The sequence below is a fragment of the Carcharhinus amblyrhynchos genome, chromosome 3, assembly GCF_965287045.1.
Source record: "Carcharhinus amblyrhynchos chromosome 3, sCarAmb.v2.hapA, whole genome shotgun sequence".
NCBI classification, from domain to species: domain Eukaryota; kingdom Metazoa; phylum Chordata; class Chondrichthyes; order Carcharhiniformes; family Carcharhinidae; genus Carcharhinus; species Carcharhinus amblyrhynchos.
In genome coordinates, this window is record NC_137326.1 from 97347373 (window position 1) to 97366195 (window position 18823).

The 18823-nt window shown below is 40.2% G+C and overlaps 1 protein-coding gene across 4 annotated transcripts in view; it reads left to right on the forward strand.

Moving 5' to 3' along the window:
- Window positions 1-784: 784 nt before the first annotated feature.
- LOC145340949 (period circadian protein homolog 2-like) overlaps window positions 785-18823 on the forward strand; it is a 72090-nt gene continuing 54051 nt past the window's right edge. Inside the window, exons 1-3 of one of the 4 annotated variants that reach the window (XM_080185557.1) lie at window positions 785-800; window positions 16218-16479; window positions 18228-18332. In XM_080185557.1, the coding sequence (XP_080041683.1) occupies window positions 16232-16479; window positions 18228-18332 (353 nt within the window). In that variant the 5' untranslated portion in view covers window positions 785-800; window positions 16218-16231. Of the gene's footprint in view, window positions 801-10332; window positions 10419-10708; window positions 10756-16217; window positions 16480-18227; window positions 18333-18823 lie in introns of those variants that run through there. The other 3 variants (XM_080185555.1, XM_080185556.1, XM_080185558.1) reach the window with 3 other exon arrangements.

The following is an 18823-nucleotide window of genomic DNA, read 5'->3' on the forward strand; positions in this document are numbered from 1 at the left end:
ATCAGAAACTTGGTAGCATGGTGAATTGGTGTGAACTAACATCGTGCACTTTAATCAAATAGTGCAGCATTGAGTTTAGGTTGCATTTTCTTAGGAATCTGTTAAATAATTGGTAATTTATTGAGTCATTTCATGAATTAACTGTGTCTAAAATGTTATCATTTTATGATATAAATTAGATTTTTATGGACATTATTTTCCATTTTTAATATAATTTGCTTAAAAGTATATCTGTACATTAAAAGTTGTACTGCATGTTGTCTTGTGAGATTGGAGTCACAGATGAATTTCCACCTACACACATTATTGGTTTGACTAATAATCAAGTTAGAAATTGAGAATGCTGAAAAATGAATTCTGAAGCTTGAACTTTGCTTTAAATTTAGAGCTTTTTTCCTTATGCGGAGAACATTTTAATCTTTAGCACATTTCCTGGCACACATGTAGTGATGTCGACAATCACATATAATGGATGTTATTTTTAGTTGCAGTTTTTCATTAATAAACAAACCACTGAACCATGCATAATACTTAAGTAAAAAATACAGATATTGAACAATGGAAATCAATTACTCATAAACTGAAGCTTGTTTTGAAAGCTCCATAAAGACATTGCTATGATTATGATTTCGAAAAACAAATGCACGGAAGACAAGACAACCGAAACTCATTTTTGATTTTTAAAATTGATTTCACAGGATGTGAGAACACTGATGAGGCCAGCATATATTGCCCATCCCTAATTGCCTTTAAGAAGATGATGGTGAACTACCTTTTTGAACTACTGCAGTCTGTGTGATGTAGGTACATCTACGGTGTTGTTTGGAAGAGAGTTCCAGGGTTTTGACCCAGTGATACTGAAGCAACAGTGATATATTTCCAGGTCAGGTATGCGTGGAGATAAATGGTTGGCGGCAGTATTTCCACATGTCTGCTGTCCTTGGCCTTCTTGGCTGTGAGTTTGGAAGGGAAAGGAGTTTGGATCAGTTGCTGCAGTGCGTCTTGTAGTTGGTACACTCGTGCCATTATGGGTCAATGGTGAAGGTTTTGAATGTTTATAGGGGTTGGATGGTGTGTTAATTTTTTGTCCTGGATGATGTTGATCTTTTTTGAGTGTTGTTGGAGCTGTGTTAATCCAGTCCACTGCTGAGGTTTCCTTAACACTCCTGACCTCATTATATGTACATGGTAGGCAGGCTTTAGGAGTTAAGAGATTAATTACCCACAGCAGAATTCCCAAACTCTGCCTTGTTCATTTATTGACTGAGTATTTAAATAGCTGGTCCAGTTCAGTTTCTGGTCAATGGTAACTCCCCTATTGTAGGGAGATGGTTGGATTCTCTTGTGGTATAAATGGTTGTTGCTGGCACTTGTGTGGCATGAATGTTACTTGCCGTTTTCAGTGGACAGGAAAGCCAGTGGGGGCAGAGAATCCAAAAGGAGTCCAGAAACAGTTTTTACGCCAGCAAGATTTCCTGTTCCAATTGTCCCCATCTTCTGCCAAACACATAATGGAGTTCCTGCCATGAAACGTTGGGAATCAAATTACTATATATTACCATCTAATTAGTGGGCTTCATTACTGTATTATCCTCCACATTAGATAATCTCCCCACCTGTCAACATGACATCATGTCAACAGGGTTTATAGTAAGTCCTGACAAATGGAGATCTGGCAAAGAGAACTTGCCATGGGTGCGGAGGTAAGTACTGCCCTCAGGGTGGAGAGGGTTATGCTGGCCATTCCCTCCTGGTACATCCCTGGGGGGCAGTTTCCCCTTGCAGTGCCTCTTTGCACATTTTCCTGGCACTGGGATGGGGTGATGGGGTGTGGATGATGACTTCTGTTTGGGAAGTCTGTGGTGGGGTTAATGGGGGGGTTCCCATGTGGAATCCAATCCCCATGTCCTTATGGGGGACCCTTGCTTTTATCAGGATAGCCTATAAGAGGATATTCCAATCTCTTGAAGGCAGAGTGGGTACACTCAGAGGCTGCTCTGCAGGCATGATGCCATGAAACTCGCCTCCAGGAGTTTTTTTTAACTAAGTTTCAAAAATTATGACAGGATAAGCCAGCAGTGGGGCTGAAGGGCAGGCAGCACATTGATTTTCCTGCCTGAGTTGATTCTCAGTTAAAATATGAGAAAATTCCACCCTGAATGTTGTCCAGGTCTTGCTGCCCATAGGGATGGACTGTTTCAGTATTTGAGGAGTCGAAATGATGCTGAACATTGTGCAACCATCAGCAAGAATCCCCAGTTCTAATCTTATGATGGATGGTAGTACATGGACCTAGGAGGAATTTGCTGAGGAACTCCTGCAATGATGTCCTGGAAGTGAAATGACTGTCTTCCAACAATGCCGTGTTTTGTATTATTCCAACTCTGAATCCCATTGACTCCAATTTTGCTAGCGTTTCTTGGTGCCACACTTATGGTCAAATGCTACTCAGAGTTCAGCTATATGATCCATGTTTGGAACAAGGCTGCAAAGAGGCCAGAAGCTTCAGTGGTCCTGGCAGAACCCAAACTGAGTGTCATCAGCAGGTTATTGCTGAGTGAGGGCTGCTTGATAGCACCGTTGATGACACCTTCCATCATTCTGCTGATTATTTTTAAGAAGAAGCTGGTGGGGCAGTAATTGGTTGGGTAGGATTTATCTTGCATGTGCTGCCAGGATATCAATGTTCCACATGGGACCAGCCTGGTCAGACACACACACACACTCTCTCTCTCTTGCCTGGAATTTTGTTTGTTCACTTCATTGATCAAACGTGCCTGAGTTAATCATAGAATCCCTACAGTGCAGAAGAGACCATTTGGCCCATTGAGTCTGCACTCCCTGAGACAGTATTTTACACAGGCACTCCCTCCCACCCTTTCCCTATAATCTTTCACATTTATCATGGCTAATCCATCTTTGGATACTAAGGGGCAATTTAGCATGGCCTATCAACCTAACCTGCGTATTTTTGTGGGAAGAAACTGTAGCATGTGGAGGATACCCATGCAGACGTGGGGAGAATATGCAAACACTACACACACAGTCACCAAAGCTGAAGTTGAACTCAGATCTCTGGAGCTGTGAGGCAGCAATGCTAACCACTGCCACCTTGCTGCCCATGTTAAATTCCAACAGATATTATCACAGGGCCTATGTGTGTTTGAGGGGAGTGGGTGTCAGGAAGGCCATGTGACATCCTCTCAACGTTGGACTCAGAATGCATGTTTCCACGGCTGGAATCTAGGTGTTGTTTTTGGAGATACTGGTGTCATGTCAACTGCCCCTCCCTTTGTTTAATCCCTGGTGTTAGGTTTAATAATGCTTTCACCATTAACCCCATTGTGGGAATTGTTGGCCAGAGTTTGCCTGCCATTCATAGCCAACGCCGTTATTGATGAGAACAGCATATTTGGGGCTCAGTCTGGAGAATCCCATTGCAGGTGAGATCGGAGAATCTGGATCTATGTCTTGTGAAGATTTTCCTTTGTGCAATGATAGTTGTAGTAGATTCCTTGCTGCCATGGCCATTATTATCTTGAAATTGCTGAGGCCATCATGTGATTGGATGAACCATGTGTTAGTTCAACAATTCTCTATTTTTAACAGCACAGAGAAACAAATACTTTATAAAAAATTCCAGTTGATGAATAAATACATATATTTTACATCACGTCTCACTGTGACACCAGAATGTTATCAGGATCCACATAGCATTTGCAATGTCCCATGTCTTCAGCCATTTTTTGATATCACATGGAGTGAATTGAATTAGCTGATGACCAGCATCTATGATGCTGGAGATCTCTGGAGGAGCCCAAGATGGATCATTCACCCGGCACCTCTAGCTAAAGTTGGTTGGTTGCTTTAACTTTGTCTTTTGCACTGATGTGCTGGCTCGCCCATCATTGGGGATGGGGATATTTGTGCAGCCTCCTGATGCAACAGAACTGCAGAGCTTAAATTTGATCTTTGGTATTTGTAATTTCAAAGTTTGAATACCAAATGGCGATTTGTTCCCTTAATGAGATTTTACCCTTGACAAACATGAGCAGTGTGAATGAAATTAATATGTTAATGTAAAAATGCCATTGTAAGGGTTGAGTATTGTATAGCAGCAGTGATCACCTGTTTGTAATTGCCCTTCTTAAATTCAACACTGCCATTATTTCCATTGTGAGTGAAGCCTGGAAATAAAAAACATATAAATCCTAGAAAAATCTGGAAATTGAGCAATACCCTTGCCAGTTGAACATCAGTTCTTCTCCCAGGATACTCCAACTTGTGAAAATAATGTTAAATTTTGCACTTTTTGGAAAGAAAATTCATAGGTAGGTGAAAAAGGAAAACAGAAATTAGTGTACACAAAAAGGAATTGCAATTACAATCTGTTTGAGGTATTGGTTTAAAAATGAGTGAATAACAGGGAGTTTTAATGTTATCTTTAGTAGTTATGCCAAGGTTTGTCAGAAAAATACAGAGCTGAATTCAATCCATGAAGTTCAGGTTTCCTAATACTACACAGAATTTCCCAATTCTCAAGCCTCTGACAGTGGTGAATGCATCCCTGCTCATACTGGCTGCCCCACAACCATTATTTAGCTAGAGGCAAGACTTCCATATTTCATCGCAAAGAGCTGCTAGTCAATATGATTCAACCCAGGATGCCAGCAGAGCAGTGTTCAGGACTGAGACGACAAGCAGCCCCAGATTCAAAGTCCCACAGTCCAAGATCAGGTAAGTGCAGAAAGAAGGGTATGTGGCAAAGAGAGCAGCTGAGGCCAGAGGCAGATGCAGAGAATGAGGTGAAGAGGCTGTAGGGACAAGGGAGCGTGCACCCATGGGGGCAAACCTTGTTGTGGGGATGTGGGGGTGTGGTGCGCAATGTGAAAAGGAGACCATTGAAGGAAACACTCCCTCCCCCCCTTCTGGTCTGAGGCCTGAGCAGGGTGACTTTCTGGGCATCTCCCACTCCTGAACTCTTACCAGCTTGAAGATTGAGTCTGGGTTGGAATTTGCCCTTAAGTGATCATTAATTGCCCACTTAAGGGCTTCAACTGGGACAAAGACAAGCAAGTGGCCTTAGTCTCATCAATCAGATCATAAAGTTGCAGGCAGGAAGGCAATGGTAAGGCCACCAAGGAATTTTGCAAAGCATCCTTCACTCCAAAACCCACCGAACAGGGAGCATAAAGTTCAGTCCCATAGATTGTAAGTACTTTATTTGTGCACTTATCAAACAAAGGCAGTCTCTATTTATGTGCCACGTCTCACATTCTGAAACATGTGCTATGTATGGAAAAAAATGTCCATGGTTAACAATTGCCCCTTAATTATGTCACAGTAAATCAGAGATTACTTGAAAGCCTTCCACATTCTTATGCCTCTCCCAAAAGGCAGAACATAGTACACCAGGGGAACATTGTGTACATGCTAAAGCTAATTAGTCAGGTTTATTTACAGATTGCATAATGCCCTGTTGTCATACGATATGGTAAGATACTAGATCAATATAATATTTCAATACATAAGAGTTGGACTATAACTGATCAAAATACCTTTCTTAGAATACGTTCCTTACAGAAGATGATAAAATTAAAACTTTTGGATGGAAGTCAAATTTATCTTTAGTAGTTATGCCAAGGTTGGTCATAAAAATGTAGAGTGAATTTAATCCATGAAGTTCAGGTTTCCTTCCAGCTTTAATACTGCACAGAATTTTCCAGTTGTCAAGCCTCTGAACACTGTCCAGTGGTGCAACTATTGCATTGAATGCTAATGATCAGATACTCGCATGTATCGGCATCCTTCTATCTGCAAAGGTTTTTGGCAATGGCAGTCTGTAGCCAATTTTTTGGAGCCACTGCTCATCATTACCAGCCCAAGGAGGTGGGCTAGTGACTTGCGGGAGTGGTTAGGGCCTTAACGTCACATTTGCAATCCTCAAAGCAGCACTTTGGGTGACCTCCTTATAGTCTACCTCCAGCCCCTTCAGTGTATAGAAATTTCCTGAATGTATGCGCATCTTCCGTCTTCCAGATGGGCCTCAGTCAATGGAGCCCCCTCTGTTAGGTGAGTGCTGTTAGAGAGCTCTGTCTTAGAGAGGATTACAATAAGAAGTCTCACAACACCAGGTTAAATCCAACAGGTTTATTTGGTAGGAAATGCCACTAGCTTTCAGAGCACTGCTCCTTTGTCAGACGAGTGGGTCTTCTTACTGTGTTTACCCCAGTCCAATGCTGGCATCTCTACATTTAGAGAGATTACTGGATTCGTAATTTTTACTTGCCAGGATATACCCATAATGTATCACAGAAAACAAAGTTGGAAATTATTGAATTTCTTTTCCTGGTAGCTGTCAGTCATCCATGTTTCATGACCATTCAGCAAGGTGCTGAGGACACAGGTCTTATAAACCATCAACTTGGTCCTACAGGTCAGCTTGATGTTATTCCATGGACATTTTATGAGGTGGCCAAAAATTTTAGCTGTTTTCTCTATGTGTACGTGAAGTTCTGCATCAGGGGACAGATTGTTTGTTATCATGGACCCAATTAACAGGATTTACTAACCACTTCTAGCAGGCTAGTGTGACCTGGAGTAAAGATGCAATACTTCGTTCCAGGACAAAGTATCTGTATCTTGTAGCACCTAAATAGACTCAGGACTGAGAACTGTGTGGGGTATTTTGCTAATCTTATTGGGAGAAATTAAACTAAGGTGACAGGAGTGTGGGAACCAGAAGATATTATTGGAGAGGAATACCAAGGTGAACAATGTACTGGGCACTTTAAAGAGCACTAAAATAGAGAATAAGAAGTTAGGTAAAGGATCAGACTAAGGGAGAAAGTCTAAATCAGGGTTAATGTGTAGGTATGTGAGTTATGACGGTCACAGCGGGAATCATCAAGATTTCCCCGTGGGTTTTGTGAAGCACTAGCTGCCTTACTGAGCGAGCAGAGGCTCATCCAATGGGAAGCAGTCAGCAGGGGTTTTGAAGAGTCTGCCTAAAGTTACTGTAACTTTACGCAGACCATTGTTGTAGGTCCCGAGGGGAAGACCACCTGACTGTAAGCCATAGTTGCAGCATTTTCTTTTGGTGCATCATAAAGGATGTCAGCGCCAGGAATTGGGTTTCTGGTTGAATTACTACAATGTGAATGCAAGGGTTGTGACAAATAAGATTGGTGAGTTTCAGATGCAGATTGCTATGTGGTAATAAGATGTTGTGGCTATAGGAGAGACCTGGCTCAAAGAAGGGCACGGCTGGGTGTCAAATATTCCTGGATACAAGGTAAAGATAGGAAATGTAGAAAAGTGGGGAGGTTAGTGGCATTGATTAAGGAACATCACAATCCTAGAGAAAGAGGATCTCCCATGAATCAAGGACAGGATTTATTTAGCTGAAATTAAGGAAGAAAAAAGTATGCTTGCATTGCTTGATTTAGTCTCTAGGCCACATATTAGTGTTCAGGATGTCGAGAAACAAATTTGCATGGAAATTACAGAAAAGTGCAAACATTATAGAATAATTATAATGGGCAATTTTAATTACCTAAATATAGACCAGGATAGTAGTAATGTAAAGGGCAGAAATTTAAGTTTATTAATGTCACAAATACGTTTACATTAACACTGCAATGAAGTCAGTGTGAAAATCCCCAAGTTGCCACACTCTGACACCTGTTTGGGTACACTGAGGGAGAATTTAGCATGGCCAATGCACCTAATCAGCATGTCTTTCAGACGGTGGGATGAAACTGGAGCACCTGGAGGAAACCCAAACAGACACAGGAAGAATGTGCAGACTTTGTACAGACAGTGGCCCATGCCAGGAATTGAACCCAGGTCCCTGGTGCTGTGAGGAAGCAATGCTAACCACTGTGCCACCAGACAAAGTTCAGGAAAACTTTCTATAGCAGTGTGTGTCCAGTCCAATGCAAACAAAGACACTGCTGGATGTGGTTCATGCGAATGAGGTGGATCAAGCAGATCAAATTTCGGTTGCAGAACATTTAGGGGACAGTGATCAATGTACTATAACGTTTAAACTGGTTACGGAAAAGGACAAAAAACAATCCAGAGTGAAAATAATTAAGTGGGGGAAATCCAATTTAAATAGGACAAGACCAGATCTGGGGCAAATAAACAGAGTCAAAGAGTAGCTGGATAATTGGTAGCTGAACAATGGGCTATCTTCATAGAAGAGATAATAAGAACAAATGCAATCTAGGTATATTCCTTCAAAAGGGAAAGAGGGACAAACATTGAATGCTAGTGATCAGCATCTTTTTCTAAAGGTATCTTTTCCTAAAGGTAGGGGAGTCTAAAAATAGAGGGCATAGGTTCATGGTGAGAGGGCAGAGAAACAAAAGGGTCCAGCGGGGCAATTTTTTCACACAGAGGGTGCTGAGTGTCTGGAACAAGTTGCCAGAGGTAGCCATAGAGACGGGTACAATTTTGTCATTTAAAATGCATTTAGACAGTTACATAGGTAAGATGGGGAAGAGGGGTATGGGCCAAACAAAGGCAATTGGGACTAACTTAGGGGTTAAAAAAGGGGTGGGCATGGACAATTTGGGCCAAAGGGCCTGTTTCCATGCTGTAAATCTCTATGACTCTATAACACCCTGGATGACAACAGACATAGAAATTAAGATGAGGACAGCATGGTGGCAGAGTGGTTAACACTATTGCCTCGTGTCAGTGACCTGGGTTCAATGTGGAGTTTGCACATTGTCCCTGTGTCTGCGAGGGTTCCCTCTTAATGTTCCAGTTTCCTCCCACACTCCAAAGAAATGTAGGTTAGATTGATCGACCATGCAAAAGTGTCCCTTAATGTCAGTGGGACTCGGGTAAATATGTGGGGCTATGGAGTTCGGGCCTGGGTGGGATTGTTGTCGGTGCAGGCTCCATGGACCAAAAAGCCTCGTTCTGCACCATAGGGATTCTATGATAAGGAAGAAAAAATGTTTATTAATATTACCGGATATGGCCAGCATTTATTACCCATCCCTAATTGCCCTTGAGAAGGTGGCAGTGAGCTTGAACCCCGGCAGTCCATGTTGTGTATGCTTATGACAAATGTAAGATAGAAAATACAATTGAGAACCAGGCTGAATGTAGAAGATTCAGAGAAGAAGGCAGGAGAATGGCGCAAAGTGAGTCGCTCATTTAGGGAGCTGTTGCAGATGTGTTGTGCTGGATAGTATAAGGAGCACCTATGACTTGTGAACAACAGGATCAATAGCCTAAAAGCAAATTACTGTGGATACTGAAATCTGAAATAGAAACAGAAAATGCTGGAAAATCTCAGCAGGTAGTAAAACGTTAGTTCCACAGATGCAATCAGACCTGCTGAGATTTTTCAGCATGTTCTGTTTTATTAAGGATCAATAGTCTCTTCTTAAAAAATTAAATCTAAGGATAAAAAATAGCAAACAACGGCAAAGTCAACAGGCTGAATTTGAGTTAAATTAAATGTAGAAAGAAAAATTGAGTTTAAAAAAATTTAATGGAGAGAAACAAACCAGAAGGTAAAACAAAAAAAACGTATTTCTTCCTTTAAAATAAAATTTAGGAACAATTTACTGCCTGCAGGAATAAGAATCCAGTTTTCTCTGGCCTCCAGGAATGAGTATCATGTCAGGACAATGGATCTTGCTGATTGCAAGATGTCAGGGCCATACTGACGAGATTTTTAAGCAGTTATAACTTTTCATGGTGAGTTTAATTCGTTTTTGTTGCAATTCGTTTGCAGCAATTTGTTGATATTTGGGTAGGTTGCTGGCGATTTTGCGAAGACAGGGGTGCAAACTATTCTGAGTCATTATTCGTCCCATGATGTATGATTTACTGGCCACAAATTGCAGGGGTTTTTTTGCATGAATAAAACTCGCCATTATGCAGCAAATTCCGAGCCTTTGTTTACGTCTGCGACAGCACCTTTCGTGCTACTGCCAGCCACCTGACCCTCAGCCACACCTTGTGTAAGTCACGCTTGCTAAAAGCATGGGGTTGGAGAGCCAATGCCAGAGCGCCGGGGCAGAAGGCAATCAGTAGAGCTGACGGATGGGTACTGGCAGCAGCAGCAGCTTGCAGGGCGGTGGGGCTCTGGAACGTTGTGCAGCCCGAGGACAAACACATTGGAATCCACGTGAAGGTTGTGTAGCCAGGGTGGCAGATTGGCAGTCAGAGCGACCAATGGCAGCGCGCCGATCAGCAGCCTCCCTGACGCAACAATGGTCTGGTGCCCTGGGCACGGGGGCTGCGAGCCAATGGGAAGCCTGCGAGGGGCGGGATCTGTCACGTTCCCTGGTGCGTGCAGCCGCGCGAACCAAGTGCAACACTGCGAGTAGCGAGGATTGCCTTGTGTTGTGGCGGCGAAGAGCATGCAGGGGAACCACAGCTGAAAACGGGTAAGCTTTTGCATTTTACCTCAGTATGCATAAGGTTGAGGAAAAATGTTAGTTGTTCCTGATATGAGTTAAATGTGCACCTGTCATGCGAGGCTTTCGATTTCTAAGAAAAGTACGATAAGGTGTAGTCGGAATCGTTTGGGTGTCTGTGGCTTTAATAAATGGATTGTGGCTCTCTGTTTAAGAGAGCAGTTACATAATCCCATCAGTGCTGGGAAATATCTGATGTGAGCCAAGAGAAATCGTACTCTCAGGTACAATTATCTGTTCCTTGCTGCGAGGTTCCATTTATTGGTCGTGAAGCAGTGTTTGCGTGTTGTACATGCAGCCACCCCAGGTAAGGTGAAGATAGCCTGTAAGCAGTTGCAAATACAACGTTATATTTACTTTTCAGTTCGGTTCAGTAACCCACCTCCCGATTTGCAATGTTTTGAGTTATGGTCTCGTTATTTCAACGGACGAGAAAGACAATCCAAGAGCATTTGTCAACATTTTTTTAATCACTTGGTCGAAGTACAAGAGACTTTTGTTTACAGTTGTTTGAACCTAAATCATAGTTACTCTTACGCAGTCTTTTTTACTGCTTGCTACATTTTGTGTTTTTGTGTGTTCCAATTTGAAACAGTGTGGTCACGTAAATGCTAATAGTTTGGCTATTTCATAGAATCTGACAACACCAGAGGTCATTCGGCCCATTATGTCTGTATAGAAACATCCATGATGCGACTCTCCCTCTTTTCCCCAGTTGGGTGCATGAGTAAATTAAAGTACTGAAATCCCTAGTTCTAAAGGTTTGTGGTTGGATGAATTATTCCAGACTACGAGATCACACATGTGGCAAAAACAAAATGACGGAAAAAATTGAGCAGGTCTGACAGCATCTGTGAAGAGAGAGAGAGAGAGAGCCAATGTCTTGGTTTCCCTTTTGCTGAATTTTTCAAGCATTTTCTGTTTTTGTTTCAGATTCCAGCATCTGCAGTATTTTGCCTTTATAATACACGTGTGGTGTGTGTGTTAGTTACGTAATGACAGCAACTATCTAGAATTAGGGGTTCACCACCATCACTGTCTGTGTGGAGTTTGCACATTCTCCCTGTGTCTGCATGGGTTTCCATCGGCTGCTCCGGTTTCCTCCCACAGTCCAAAGATGTGTGGATTAGTTTGATTGGCTAGGTTAAATTGACACTCGTGTCAAGGGATTAGCAAGACAAATATGTGGGGTTATGGGAATAGAGCCTGGGTGGGATTGTGGTCAGTGCAGACTCAATGGGCTGAATGGCCAGCTTCTGCATTGTAGGGATTCAGTTATCTTCTGCCACTTTCTTACTGTGTGAAGTACTGTTAGCATCATTTTTCACAGCATTGCTAGTGGGAGGCTGGCTGTTGTTAAATTATGGTAATTAGAGCTGTCTGTGCCTATTTTCCTTGAAGCTGCTCAGATTCATCAGATTGCTTGTAACATTCATGACTAAAAAGAACAGACTACTCAGTAAGTTCTTACCAATTTTTAATGTTCATCAAATTTCAATTTTCTTTCAATGTTAACATCTCTATTTCTTTTCCAGCTAGGCTGTATATGAATAGGTGTGATATTGTAATTAGTGCACATCATAAAACTAGTAAGATCACCTTTTCCAGTTACCAGCAGAAAAATGTACATTTGCCTGTCTTTTATTGTAACTTTGAGAGTGGATCAACGCTCAAGTGATGATTGCTACAGGCACAATAGAGCAGAATGAGTTCATTAGGTACTAAAAGTTTTATTTTCAGAAACAGCAGTTACATTACTGGTTGATGAGTGTGGAAAATCCAAGTGCTTGCATTTTCTTAAAAGAATTGAAGGTTTAAGCATGAAAAACTTCCATGCATCTGTGGTCTCCCCTTATTCCTCTGTCCTAATTGGATCAGGTCTTGTAGAGATTTACTACATTGTGTACATATCACTTGAGGAGCTTCAAGGTGAAGTAACGTATTTCTATAAATTTGGTTAAATTCAAGATGAAATATGATTGATAGACCCAGAGTGAAGTGGCAATTAAATTAATTTACCAGAATCAGATAATCTCCTTGGATCAGCGCTTAATCCAGAATGATAACCTTGTGATTGAATGGCTGTGTGTGCTATACTTGGCTTGTTATATTTTAGCTTCAGTTATATCTATATTTGTCATAATTCACACTGTTGGTGGGTATTGCCATGGTAGTTTTCTCTAGGATTATATTAAAATTACTAGCAGTATTACAAATTACACCCAATACAATTTAGTGTTGCCAAAATAGACATTGCTAAGCCTTGTTCACAGTAGCTTGTTTTCTGGGTGTTCCAAAGATTGGAATCTCTGACAGAAGTTTCCTGATCAATGCATATGTTGCATATTGTCTAATAGGTTTTAGCATTTTGTTTGAAACTGTTATGATCAAAAGTTAAAGTTGATCTTGGCGATTGAATGTGTTTACCCATAGAATATTCTACACGCATAAGGGATTTGTTTGGATTTGCATGCTGATGTGTTTTGATTGTGGCAGCAGTTGCTGCTTTGAGAGGGGAAAAATATTTTGTTGGAATTGTGATACTAGACTCAAACTGCCTGGAATTGTATTAGAGAAATAATTCCAGTTTACAAAAATACAAAAAATGGCATACATAGTAGGACAGTCTGCATCTGTAAAGGGGAAAGACAGACCATGACATTTAACATATAACGTTTAATCGACCAATTTGTTCTGAAGCAAGGTTACACATCCAAAGTGTCAAACTGTCTTTTAACTTTATAGTTACTGTTGCCTGTTATGACTTTCCTAAAGTCCACTGCTATACTGTGATGATTTCTCTTTATATTGTTTAGATTGTTGTAATGTTGACTTCAGCCTTTGCAGGTTAAGTAGTGAAATATAGATTAACTTAACATATGACACAACATATCATTGGACCAGGAATGATTCTATAGACAATGGTTTGTTTCAAGATGAAATAAAATACTTCATAGAATTCCTGCAGTGCTGAAAGAGGCCATCTGCACCTACTCTCCAACAGAGCATCTTATCCAGATCCTATCCCTGTAATCCACATACTTAGGTCACAATCCCCCTAGCCTACACATCTTGGGACACTAAGGGACAATTTAACATGGCCAATCAACTTAACCTTCACATCTTTGGACACCTTTGGCACGTAGGTGGGTTAACTGGTGCTAGATGTGGCAACTGGGGGAATTTCACACTAACTTCATTGCAGTGTTAATGTAAGACCATAAGACATAGGAGCAGAATTAGGCCACTCAGTCCATCGAGTCTGCTCTGCCATTCAATACAATAATGGCTGATCTCATCTTGATCTGAACTCCACTTTCTTCATAACTCTTCAACCCATTACTAGTTTGAAATCTGTCTATCTTCTCCTTAAATTACAGCACCAGGGACCCAGGTTCAATTCCCAGCCTGGGTCACTACCTGTGTGAACTTTGCACATTCTCCCCTTGTCTTTGGGTGTTTCCTGCGGGTGCTCCAGTTTCCTCCCACAGTCCAAAGGTGTGCAAGTTAGGTGGATTGGCCATGCAAAATTGCCCCTTAGTGTCAGAGGGACTAGCATGGGGATTGGGCTGGGAGGAATTGTGGACTCGATGAGCGAATAGAATCCTACACTACAGAGGAGGCTATGGTTAAATTTACTCAGTGTCTCTGAGTATCCCAGTCTTTGGGATAGGGAATTCCACAGATTTGTGACCTTTTGAGATAAATAGTTTTTCCTCATCTGTTTTAAATCTGTTACCACTTATCCTAAAATTATGACCTCTTGTTCTAGATTGTCCCACAAGAGGAAGCATCCGCTCTACATCTACTTTGTCAATACCTTTCACCACCACCTCAATGATAGATGTCATTCTTCTAAACTCTAGAGTTTGGGCCCACACTGCTCAATCTGTCTTCATAAGACAAGCCTCTCATCTCTGGAATCATTCTGGTTTGAGAGCTTAGATTATTTGATCATCAGAATTGAAAAATAAATTGGTTCAGCAAAAGAAAAAAATCTGGGAATACATAAGTCCTTTGTTTTTGGCATGATTGGGCAAATGTAGCAGCAGTAGTCATCCATGCATCAAACAGCTGTGATTTGAACTAACAGATTAACCTGTTTTATTTGATTCTTTTTGGGTGCAACCAATTCTTTCCCTTTTTGTAGGATGTGAATATCACTGTCAGTATTTGTTGCCCAAGCTCAATTGCCCTTGAACTGAGGGCTTGCTAGGCCAATTTCAGAGGGTCAATGGCAGATTTCCTTCCCTAACGTACATTTATAAACCAGAAATTTTTCACAGCAATCAATGGCAGTTATCATGGTCAGCATTACTTAGACTAGGCTTTATAATTCCAGATTTATTAATTGGTTCAAATCCCATCAGAATAGCTGGTGAAATTTAAATTCAATGTGCCCAGCACATTAGCCTGAACCTCTAGATTACTGATCCAACGACATTGCCATTACCCTGCTCTCTCCCTTTAAATGGGCTGCAAATTACAATTTACAATTTAGATTACATTTTGTTCTTGGGATTAATATAATTTTAAAAATAATTGGATAAATATTTCCTCAAGAAATAAACATTTTTTTCAAAGTACATTTTAAGGTTCAAATTTAATAGTGCATTGCAGCTCAATTTTTTTTCAATAGAGTTATGTGGCACTCTGCAGTCCCTCACTACACTTACAATTACAGGTTATGTTTACAATAGGCACTTACATTTCATGTCGAACATTGCCTGATGCATACAGCCCAAGGATTTTTCCACAGATTCCAGCCCCTTGGTATATGATAGTAAGAGAGCCTTGAACTGTGCCCTATCCCCATGAGTAAATATTTATTCAAAACAGAAAAGTACAAGCCAGACAGGGAAGGGATAGAGAAATGTAGATTGATAACTTCACTAATACTTGCATTGTGGACTGAGAGGCACTTCCTGTACTGTAATATCTATCAAGCAATCTTGCCTTGAGTTAACTTCCTGAATTCCAAGCATATTTGCTGTTGTGCATTTTTAAGTTTTTACATTGTATTGAGTACATGCAGCCCTTTGTTTTGCCTATGTTTCTGTTTTGGAAAAATCTCATGCACAACTGTGATGTGCTGAAAATTTTGTGTGGTAAGAAATGAATTGGACAGTCTCAAATCTGTTCCAAATGAGAAGTTCCTCAAAACGTGGAACAAGTGTTGGCAATTAAACTGGCCACAGGGATGGCTGATGTAGGAAATTGGTAAAGTGTCGCACTGGGATCGGTTGGAGTTGAAGCATGGTGTTAAGGTATATCAGATGGAGCTTTCTCTGATATTGGCATGTTTGACATATCCAGAGTGTTCCATTCCTCACCATTGATTGATGTGGTTTCATGTGCTATTCCATTGCAGGCTGATGTCACAGAACAGGAACTGTATTTCTCCACATCCACTGATATTCCTATTTCCAGACTGAAACTTCACCAGAGTTAATAATGTTCTTTGGCTTTTTGAAGCATACAATTTTATGATAGTTTTGGGGGATTTACACTGGTGAATGAGAAGCTGCTATACAAACATTACAGTTGGAGGGGATTAAAATTGGGATAATGTGATGATTTTATGACCTTTTAGAGGTCATCATCAACATTAAAAGTAATTTTTGGTTGCTTTTTATTTTTGCTGTTCGCAAAGCAAATGTACTGAACTTTAGTCAAGTCCCCAGGAGAAGAGCACTGAACAGTATGTTTCTGATCCCTACCTTGGTTACAGTTTTAAAAAACAAGTTTCTTCCTATTCTTTCTCCTTAGACTGACATCACAAAATGGCCACTTATTCAGAATCTGGGTTCCAAGAGGCTGAGTTGGTCATGCATTCAAGTAACACCAATATTCAGGACCAAGCGCAAGATCAGGAAGTGCAGCAGTTGCATGATGACGTGGAGATGAAAAGCAATGGCTCAAGTGGGACTGATTCAAATGGGAATGAATTTTCAGAGAGCTCGAGCAGTAGCGCCAGCCAAAATGGAAAAGATTCAGCTTTACTCTTGGATTCATTAGAGAGCAGCAAAAGGTAGGATAGTGTACGATTATATTTAAAGCAATAAAGAGCACTATTGCTGCTCCAGTTTTTAAAAGGGCTATGTTACCGGAAGTGGGGGATTTAGTTGCGTGTGATGCAATAATGTATGCCTGTTGATCCACCTATAAACCTTATTAATGTTGTCACCAATTTATACTGGACTTTCATTTTGAAATTAGGCTTGTTGAGTGTTTCGTTGTGGAATTACACTGAATGCATTTCAAAAAATGTGATTTGTCAAGTGACTTGGATAAGCAGTTGCTTAGTTTTTGTTTGACACTTTTGTTGACCATTGAGCTGAACAAGTAATGTTGGAAGTAGTAAGAATAGGTTTACCATTACAGTAGTATTTTTATCAATTCAAAGTGTCTTTATTGTTATTTGTCCAGAGTGCTCTAAAACAAAGATGGGAACAATGTTGAAAAATGCAGTTGGTACTTTCCAATGTTCTCATTTTTTATTTCACTTGTCCCTTGTCTATTAGCTCATGAGAAAGTTATAATTTTGAAGTAAAAACCGGTGGCAAACTATTGACTTTTTCCTATGACATTGACTCCGGGAAGATCACAATGGGATTCTCATTGGAAGACAATTGTAAAACTAGGTCTAGCGGAGTACTAGTACAAATTGATAATTTTATTATAATGGAATAATATCTCTGTTGAAATTCATGTCTTTTGGAAATTTATCTTGTTTTGTGTATTTTTGCTGCATGCATCAAATTGTATGCCCTCAGATCACTCATTCTAATGCATGTTGCATATGTTGGATATAGTGATGTGCATTTTTGTGACACTTGCCGACTACTCCATGCATTATATGTAATGCAATGTAATTATCAAAATCAATAAATATGAAAGTTCAAGCTTTCACTGAAATCAATACAGATGCACTTTTACATATTAACAGTATGTTCTGCAATTGACAGTGTTGTCAAGTTTCATTTGCTGATGCCTGTCAATGGAATATTTGATAATGTATTACTATGGTCCTGTTGATTTTAGGTTTCCAGGGCAGTGGGATGTTGCATTGCACTACTCTAGCTTCCCCACCTCCTCTTTCTGACAAACAAGCATCCAAAAGATGAGTTTTTGGCCTTTGCTGAGTCAAAGTCAAGCACTTTCCCAAGCGGAAGGAAAACTGTAGAGGCAATCTGGTTGATTGTGTGCGTACTTCCTAAAAGCAGGTTTCAGAGCTATGTTGTTGGAGGACGAGAAGTGTAGGTGACCCACCAGCTTAACAGTGTATAATGCAAGGGAGATCATGAAAGAAACACTTTTTTTTACTTTTGTCCTACTCTTGTGCTGATTCACTATTTTACTTTGTTTCCTTCTAGTTTTTAACTTGATTTGAGTGTTGCAATATTGATCATCCTGCACTTTCCATGAGTCACCTTGACCTAAGTCTTTTTTTAATGTTTCAGTTGTGCAAATTCGAGTAGTTGAAAGCTCAATCTTTAACACATTTCCAATTTTGCCAGATATGTTAGTTTCATTGCTCAAACAATATTGAACATGTTGCATGTATCAAAGATAAATGTGAAATGAATTGTAATTTGAAAAATCCATATTCATAACTTGTACAGATTAAATGTTTATCCTCTTTAATGCTAGATAAACTGCTGCATGAATATGCTGTTGCTTTCAGATGGTGTGTATCTATATTTATATACTTTGTTTACTCTTATGTGTCACATTATAAAATATGACATTCTTATATTTGCTGTGTAATTTTCAAAGTACTAATACAAAGAAAAGAAAACGAAGATTTGATGAAGTGTATATCCGAAATAAGAGGCTTCCTTTCATGCCTCTCTCATTTGAAAAAAATAATCCTACTTCCAGGTTGGTTCCAAGTAATTTCTACTCATGTATTTAAAGTAATATGGATGTACAGTATGAGGTTTGGCATTTTCTTTTCCCTCTGTTTAATGCTATCTTTAATGCTGATAATAAATATAATACCAACAATAGAGAGTTGAAAGGGACTACTAATGTAGGAAATGTATTTTGGTTCAGGTAAAAAGTGCATCTTTTAAGGAGTGAACCTTGTTTTGGTGTTGTCAAGGCTGCAGTTTTATTCTTATTTGCTATGGTCATTGGTATAATGCGATCCACTGACTCACTAAATATCTCTTTAGGTTATTGAGACATGTCTGCAATTCTAGGTTTGTACGAGACACATACATTTAGAAATATCTTTTTCTTGCCTTGCGGAAATGGAGGAAGGGTCCCTTTCTGCAAGTACACACATCTGTGAATCTACTGTCAGCAAGTTGTCCAATAGTGGAGTAGGGATCACAATTGAAGCTCATTTAATATCTCCCTCCAACATT